The sequence below is a fragment of the Salvia splendens genome, chromosome 12 (assembly GCF_004379255.2).
Source record: "Salvia splendens isolate huo1 chromosome 12, SspV2, whole genome shotgun sequence".
Classification (NCBI taxonomy): Eukaryota; Viridiplantae; Streptophyta; class Magnoliopsida; order Lamiales; family Lamiaceae; genus Salvia; species Salvia splendens.
In genome coordinates this window covers 20,587,730-20,597,185 of record NC_056043.1, presented here as the reverse complement: position 1 = coordinate 20,597,185, position 9,456 = coordinate 20,587,730, and the positions used below count along the sequence as shown (strand labels likewise).

At 36.5% G+C, this 9,456-nt stretch overlaps 1 protein-coding gene across 1 annotated transcript; it reads left to right on the top strand.

Annotated features, from left to right (window-relative positions):
• Positions 1-7,609: 7,609 nt before the first annotated feature.
• On the top strand, positions 7,610-9,064 carry LOC121757689. The gene has a single exon (XM_042153195.1). It carries the CDS (start codon positions 7,610-7,612, stop codon positions 9,062-9,064), a length of 1,455 nt encoding a protein of 484 aa, XP_042009129.1.
• The last annotated feature ends 392 nt before the right edge of the window (positions 9,065-9,456 follow it).

Sequence of the window (9,456 nt, the reverse complement as noted above, 5' to 3'; positions counted from 1 at the left end):
TAATTAATTAAATTTGGATTTTATCCTTATTTTATGGATTTAGATATATTTAATTATATCTAGAGAAATCCTAGATAAATTTGGATGAATAATTAAATTTATTTCTGTCATATGGATTTAGATAGATTTTATTCTATCTTGTTGAATCCTTGATTGACTAAGATAAATATTAATTAAGTTTATCCATATCTTGTAGATATTGATAGATCTATATCTATATATAATATATCTTAGTAGATTTGGATAATTAAAATCCATGTTTATCTTTATCTCGTGGATATTTATAGAATTAATTCTATTTAGAAAATATCCTAGTAGATTTAGATAATTAAATATATCTCTATCTTATAGATATTGATAGATTTAAATCTATCTATAATATATCTTAGAAGATTTAGATAATTGCTAATCCAGTATTGTAATTATCTTTTGGATTTAAGATAGATTTAGTTCTATCTAGTTAAATCATAGTTGAATTAATTAATATCAATTCTAGTTTATCCTAACTTTATGGATATAAATAGATTTATTTCTATTTAGAAAATATCCTAGATAAATTTGGATAAAGATATTACAAGATAATCCTAATCTAATTGGATTTTGATAAAGTTAATTTTATCTAGAATAAATCCTAATAGATATGACATATTCTAGTTTTTTATTTTAAATAATTTAAGATTTTCTTAAATCTTAGAGTGATTGGATTTTATCTTATGGATTTGGATAGATTTGTTTCTATCCTGAAATATCCTAGTACGATTTTGATAATGATAATCCAAGATCAGTCTTACTTGAATTTAAGGATTCGATTTTATTCTTATAAAATCTAGAATAATCCCAAAAAGGATTTAGATAGATTCAACTCTATCTAGATAAATCCTAAATTAATTTGGATAGTCATTATCCAAGATAAATTTATCAAATCCGAAATTCATATTTTGGATAAGATAAGGAATTAATTATTTATTTAAATCTCCCTAGATTTATTAAATACTTTCAATAATTATCCAGTGTGATTAATTACCATGAAGTAAATGACTTATCTATTTATTTGGTGTTAATCTGTTTTAAGTGGATTATCTGCCCTGCTTGTGTGATAATTATGCAAAAACCATGTTTAAAATGACTAAGGGATAATTACAACAGTGAGTTGTATATGGTCTCCATAAATTGGTCTATATATGAAGCAGTTTCTAATATTATCGCGACCCACCTTAGTGGGAGTAATAATCCTACGAAATAGCAAGTTCATAAGATTAGACTTCTTGATAGTAGGTTGCTGAAACTAGAAGCTTGTTTCTAATATTATCGCGACCTACCCTAGTGGGAGCCATAATCCCACGAAATTGCAAGTTCGTATGTTTAAGCATATTTATAAGATAGCTATGGAATTTTGTTAGTGGCGTACGACCTTTCCTAGAAGGAGTATCAAAACAGAAATGAAATTCCTAGATGTAAATATTTATGGTAAATGCTTAGGCAATATTTGGCGGCCATGCCACCTTAGTGGTCTCTGGGCTATCTGTCGGTATTGTGACCAGGAAATTGTTGGAATCCGAATTTGTATGACCTCCCTAGAGGCGTACTTATTTTGGTTTTCACGGTTGCGAGATACATAAATTATTTTGTGGTTGTTTGCGATTATGTATTAAGCATAGTGTGTGATAAATATTTTTATTTCTTCTCAGCCAAATTCTTAATAATGTCTGCGAACCTTAAAGAAATCAAACTCGAAGGCCAAAATTATGTAGACTGGAAATATTAAATGGATAAGACTCTCATTGCTGAAAACTTAAAGTTTGTACTCACTAATTCATGTCCTCCATTTCCTCGACAAAATTATGCAAAGAAAGTTTGAGAATGCATTTTATGCATGTACTCGATAAGTTCTTTGAGGAAGAAGGTCAAACTACTTTCTTTTAAGTAGTGAGACAAGTCTTGGTTTATACCGAGGATAGAGGAATATCCAATGAGGACGTTATCCAGATTCTATTAGAACATCCAAAAGAGATAGAAAGTTTTGATGAATCTTCTGATCCAGTTACTCAAATAGTTTCTACACTCAGTTCATCGCCAAATGTAACATGAAGTGATTATATGAAGGTTGTTACTGAAAAGTTGGAAACCTTTGGCATTATATTCACTTTATTACTATTGGAGGAAGATAACATGATACTTGACGAATTCATTAAGGTTGTATCTTTCCTATGTCTTAGTTCAATCGAACAGAAGACTAGCAATGGAAAGAGGGAAGAGTTGAATTGTCATCAATGCCTGCTGAAAGCAAGAAAGATAAGAAAAATTTGGTGAAAAGGCAAAGAGAAGATGCATTGTAAGTCGGATTGACCTCTTATATAGAAGGACAATGGCTTAGATAACAATGCAACTTCTAAAGGAGAGATCTACATCCAGTTGGGCAGTTGTTGCACTGGGAGCTATTTTTTTAGCTCACTTTATTGTTTTGTTTTGATGTATAAGACTTTTATTGGTACAGTTTAGTTTGGAAAGAATTCAGTTTCGGTTTCTAAACTTGTTAATGATTAAATGATGTTCGATGTCATTTGATAATGCTTGCATTATTGAGAAATGCGGATCGAATATCTATCATAGTACAATAGAAAAATAAATTATACATCATAGTATCTAAACAATATAATTGCAAAAAGATTGAGTTTAACACTACAGTTTAACTTCTTAAACAATGAATGATAAAGTATTTATGGTACTTAAACATAAGGCCAAGAAAATACTTAGTAATTGTTCAAACTAATTTTGTCTAACTCAAGTGACTATCAAGATTTTAACAACTTGTTTGTTAAATAGCTTAAAGGTCAAGTAAGTCTGGTTGATGCACTATAAGTTAGAATCCTTTGGTGGTTCAAGGGATTCAGAATACTTACAGAGATGCAACATAGAAAGACTAGTAAGTCTCAATGGTTTACACCATAGGAGACGAGCAAATGAGTTAAGATCAGTAGTGGGAGTTAAATCCTAGTTGACTACTCCAAGCATTCTTCTAAAGAATGAGATAGTCATATAAGAAGATATCGAAGTCTCTCGAAGACAAGTTCGATAAGTGAACAGTTTTACTCAATAACACCTTATCATTGATGGGATATACGTTCGAAACAAAAAGTTATACCTTAAAGAAACTATCATGACATCAGTACCTTCTACAACACACGAGTTGTGGACTAGAAGCAAGTTTAGTCCAGCACATCTCAAGGTGTGGAGTTATTCCAACACATGTTTTGGAAAAGGTATCCAAGTAATTGGAGTTGTGTACTGAGGTATGTTTTAAGGTTGTCCCAAATGATAGAACATGTACATGTTCTATAATCTTCACGGCAAGATATGTGTTTGTTTACACGAATACTAGATTCTTTGATGAAGATTATGAGGAGAACTACAAGCCTAACAAACATGATAATTCTCAAGATAATGAGAAAATCTATTTTCCATCTTAACCAAGAAGTCATACCATTAGAAACTTATGCACTAAGAAAATCAACGTTTGTATCTAAGATTGTAAGAGTCGTGTCGTAGTGGAAGCGTTCTTTGCGAACATAATAAGTTCATGGGTCTAAAAGAGTCTTAAGACTCAGTCTTAGATCAACTTGAACATAATCCCTGTAACTACAAGGACGCATTGACTTATTCAGATAATCATTCTTGATAAGATGATAGATTCTGAATAACAATCTTAAATAGACAAGAATGTTTGCAAGACTTGCGATACTACCCATAGACTATTTCAGTCAGTGGGAGCTAGTGGACCTGCAAGTGTAAGCATGGATCTCAAAAGGCTAGAATAATGGCAAAGGGTTATACCCAGAGAGAATTATATTCTCGCCTGCCATTTTTGCCTAAGTCGATCTGTATATTGTCTATTGTAGCCTACATAAATTAGGATGTATGTACTATGATTGTCAAGATAGTTTTCTTTAAGTAGAAGTCTTGAGGAGATCATCTGCATGGAACATCTTAATGGTTATGTAATACAGGGCAAGAAAGTTGAAAGTGCACTGTATTTGGTATTCTTGGTACTCTACGATGATGACATCTATAAAAGTTGATAAACAACTAAGAGGGTTATCTAGCGTAGGAAACTGATCGTCTACCCAGTTTAAGGATGATGGATTTAAGATAATCTAGTTACATTCTAAGCATCTGTGTCATTAGATTGCTAGAAAAAGAATGTATGTTTTCTTAAAGAATCCTACATCTACACAATACTTAGACACTTTAGCATTGAAAATTCCAAGAAAACGTTTTTCTTTTTCTAAACAGAATTATTTTGTCTCTAGTCAAGTGTTTTTCGACATTGAATGAGATTAAGAAGAATGAGACAAGGTCCATGATTGGAAGTCTCATATATACTATGATGTGTATTAAGTTAGATATTAGCTTTGCCGTATGCATAGATGCATGATATCATTTTAACCATGGCCAAGGACATTGGATTGGGTAAAGAATATACTATAGTACTTGCAGAAGACTAAACAGTATGCTCTAGTTTACCAGACATCCATGTTATGTCCTTTAGGTTACATCGACTCGATTTTATAATTGATTGATGATCGAGTTATCCTATGACTATGTGTTAACGTTAGGAGTTGAAAACTGAGTCATGAAGGAGTGTGATTACATCACAAACTCTATCATGAAAATTACAAGTGTGGTTTCATCAGAAACTACTAAGGTAGTTGTAAATATCAGTAACTTCCTAATAGCTTTGACCGTGATTCCGAGTATGTGTATGAGTATTATATTTTGTTATAATTACTCTAGTCATATGTCTAACTATAGGGAAACACGAGCTGATGAAGCAAAACAATCACATATAGCGGAAGTATGAAATTAATTAAGGAAAAGTGCGCAACGAGACATTATGGGTACCAAGATATCATCAGAGAACAACCAGGCAGAATTTTTTTTACAAAATGCCTATATGGTAACATGATTTACACATGAGGTGAAAAGTATGGTAGTTCGATGTATCATGGTTCGAGACCTGCTTAGAGTATAAGTGGGAGAGTTTTGGCAGTGGGTATACTCGAAAGCATGATTTTGAGTATAAGTGGGAGATTGTTAGGATTGGTATACTGAAAAGCATATTTCGAGCATTTTGCACGGATAGAATTGCTTGTATACAATAAACTCTATAATCCACTTTTAACCGAAGGCGAGAAGAATTAATTTTATTGCATTAGTGTTTGCTTATGCATTTATAAGATGTTTGTCAAACATTTAAATGTATAAGAAGCAAATAAGTCTAATTCTTCTACATAGTAGACTGGTCGTGAACGACGTTCACAGAAGGTGCCGCAGTCGGTCCTTTGTAGAAGAGAAATAGAATTTCACAACCTAGATAGGCTTTGGCTACCTATCGTGAAACGTTGCAGTGTCAGTCCGCATGTTTCCTTACCTTAGGAAATAAACGACACTGGTGTGGTATAGCACTGAAGGATGTAACAGTCGAGATAAGTCTTTCTTGCTATTTACTGAAAGACGAGGTCTCAGTGATTGTTATTTCTTAATCATTGTTGATATAACATTGAGCATACGATATTGATTATGCACTACTTTGATTTATCAAGTGGTGCGGATTTTTCGCAATCCAATACTGATATCTTGGGTAGTGGTGATTAATGTCTAGAGGTGCTAGTATTGTTATTGCAATGAATCGTGTGCTGGGTGAGTCCAGTTTGATAATATCCTCAAGAGGTGTTCGAAAAAGGTTTTATTATTCAGAAACCCGGCCGGTTGGAATTTATTCCAGAATAATAAATAAAGATTTTGAACTAGACAACTCTTGGAAAAAGATATTAATTAATTAAAGTCAAATAGCAGACTTAAATTAATTAATGGATATTTATATCTTAAACATGGGAAATAATAAATTAAAGAGGTAAAGTCCGGATTACTCGTAATTTGGGATTGGACGGACAGTCAATATTATTTTACTATAGTGGCTGATAATAATATTTTGTTGAACTTGTATTAAATTGGGGCTCAATTTAATTAGTAAAAGTCCAACAGGTTTGACCCAAGTCCAACCTCCATGGATCCCTAATCTGGCCCATAATAACTCTATATAAAAGAAGATTAGAAAGAAGATTAAGAGAAATTAACACTCATAATTTCGTGCTCCCCACTGGGAGTGGATGAAAAAATCGGTTCTTCATAGAACTAGAGTTCTGTCTCATTTCTAATCAAGTCCTTTTCGATTCTGACAAGATTTGCCCACCCAAAGGTCGGATTCTGAGTTCGGGATACATATTAGAAGGTTCATGGTTGAGTACGAAGAACATCACGTGGAGAAGACGCAAGCAATCGATGATTCTTTGGAAAATCAGATCGGTAATTCTAAACCGTAGGAATTCATGTTTTACGTTTTAATTCCTTTTACATGAATTATGTGCTTTCTTGGATGCAATTCTGTATTTAACATGTAGTTAATTGATCCTATAATCGGTCAAATAGATCTGTAATTATGATTTATTTGTGAATGCATAACTTCCGCTGTGCAAGTGGCTCCAAACCCCAACAGGAATTTCACAAAGAAACGAGTGAGTGAAGCCAGAGATATCTTAGGAAGGCTGATCAATGCTAAGAAGGCGTATGACTCCCCTCGTACTATCCTTAAGAGGGGGATTGTGGAAGCTGTGAACGTGCAAAGTGAAGATCGGATGGACGCTAGGATGGATAAGCTGGAGAAGGCAATTCTGATCGCCTTAGGGAAGAACAATTCACCAGACCCAGCCGAGAAGATCAAGCAAATATCAGGTCCAGAGGAGGGATACCTATGCTATGGTCAACAAGGCGATGGAGAAATCCAAGCTCGGGCGAATGCAATGGGAAGCTGGAACCCGAATGGAAGTTGGAACCCAGGCAAGCAGAGGGATGTCCCCTGGAGGTATCACCCAAACTTCAGATGGTCCGACAATGACCCAAACCTGCCACCCCAACAACAGAACTCCAACTATTCAAACCCTCATGAGCGACAACCGAACTGGGTGGCCAGAAATCAAGAGGGGAACAATTGGGGCAGTCGGCAGCAAGGCGACCAATCTAATTGGGTAAATAGGAATCAGAACAACCCAGCCAACTCCTACGTGCCACCAAACCAGAGGAACTACCAAAGCAATAACCAAAGCTCCCAGCCCAACTACCAAGGAAACTAAGGATATCAATGGCCGAGCCATCAGTACAACAACAATTCTGGAGGGCAAGAAAACTTCCGTCCGAATCAAGGACATGGCCCGAACCATTCTGAAGGACCAAACACTAGTCAGCAGAACTCCAGGTAGCCGAGGAACCTAGACGATATGGTGAACTATTTGGTTAGCTCGCAACAACACATTCAGAACAACATGCAGTCCAACAATGACGTTGTGCATAAACTTCAAGACGCTCAAGTCGAGCAGAAGGCAGCCATGGACATGCTAGCAAAGCAGCTATCTCAAATCGTGACTTCCTTGAGTGAGATGCGCGGAAACGAAGGAAGGTTCCATGCCTCAGTTAAGCCACCGGATAGGGCGAACATCAGTCAGATCATCCTCTGATCTGGACGAAGGTATGAAGGTCCGAAAATGCAGAAGGATGAATGGTCCAGAACAGAAACTTTGGAGAACCAGTACCTGAAAAAGCTGACCCGCACTTCTCAGGCCCAGGAGTTGATGTGGAGATAGAAGAAATCAGGAAAGAGACAGGAGAGTCTTCCGAGGGAGATATCAGCCACAAGGAGAAGCAAGAAAAACCCTTTCCGTACAGAGGGGAACCTAAGAAGAAAAAGGAGGATCCAGCGGACTTCATGGAAATTTTTGGGAAGCTGGAAATTAACCTGCCGTTTCTCCAAGCTCTAAAGCTGCCCATCTTCAGCAAGTTTATCAAGAAGTTTATTGCCGGGAAGACCAAACCAAGCGGTAAAATAGTGATTGGAGAAACCGTGTCAACTGTGATTCAGAAGAGAAGAATGCCCTCCAAGCGTACTGACCCAGGTATGTTCACTCTCCCCATTTCAATTGGGAACATTAAAGTCGAGCATGCTATGTGCGACCTAGGTGCATCAATAAATGTTTTACCGTTTTCCCTCTATAAGAAACTGGAAGGAGTAAGAATGGTCGATACGAAAGTGGTAATTCAATTAGATGATAGGTTGTGCATCAGTCCCGAGGGCGTGTTAGAGAATGTAATAGTCAAGGTGCATGATTTTCTATACCCCGTTGATTTCCATGTTATTAAGATGAATGAGTACCAGTCTGCTGAGTCTAGCGAAATGCTTTTAGGAAGACCATTTTTACGCACCGCTAAGACAATCATTGATGTTTTTGATGGAACTATTTCCTTAGATTATCATGGAGAGAAGTTTAATTTTAACATTGATGAGGCCATGAAAAAGCCACTGGATATAGAAAATATGCATGCTGTAGATGTAATTAACCCCCTGGTCCAAGAATTTCTTGAGACAGAATTGATGCAGGAACAGGTGGAAAATTCGGAGTTGAGTCACTCCATTGACAAGGAGGTGGCCAATTCGTGCGAGGCAATAAACACACCGGGAATGAAAGATGAAGAGTTAGCAGAAGCAATTCTAGAATTCTGCAAAGGTCCTGAATCTGCCAGGTCTAAGGGATCAGCCTACGCAGCTAACGTGGAAAATTTGCCCGGGCCAGAAGTATTAATCATCAAGGAGGCGAAGAAGAATCCATTACCTCAGGAGACAAGTTCAACAAAGAAGGAACTGAAGACATTGCCCCCAGGCCTAAGGTATGCTTATTTGGAGGAAAACGAGATGTTCCCGGTGATCGTTAACAATAACCTAACCAGGGAGCAAGAAGCGGAATTACTGGAAGTCCTCAGGAGGAACAAGAAGGCCATAGGATGGACTCTGTCAGACCTGGTGGGAATCAGTCCTGACCTATGCATGCACCATATTCGTTTGGAGGAAGGAGCGAAACCCCACCGAAACCCACATAGAAAGTTGAACCCAAACATAAGAAAAGAAGTCTTGACTCAAGCTGCTGTCTTTGGTTATCATATACTCCATTCCCAACAGTAAATGGGTAAGCCCAGTTCATATGGTACCGAAGAAGTCAGGAATCCAAGTGGTGACAAATGAGAAAAATGAGTTGGTACCCACAAGATTAGTAACCGGTTGGAGGATGTGCATCGAATACCAAAAACTGAATGAGGCCACACGAAAGGACCATTTTCCGTTGCCATTTATAGAACAAATGTTGGAAAGGTTAGCAGGCAAGAAGTTTTTCTATTTTCTGGACGGATACAATGGATACTTCCAGATTTACGTCAATCCGGAAGATCAGGAAAAGACGGCCTTCACGTGCCCATTTGGGACGTATGGATATAGAAGGATGCCCTTTGGTTTATGTAATGCGCCAGGCACTTTTTAGAGGTGCATGATGAGTATTTTCTCAGACCAGTTGGAGGAAG

Coding starts and splice junctions, on each gene's coding strand:
- LOC121757689 (XM_042153195.1), top strand. CDS start 7,610: ATGGTCCAGAACAGAAACTTTGGAGAACCAGTACCTGAAAAAGCTGAC.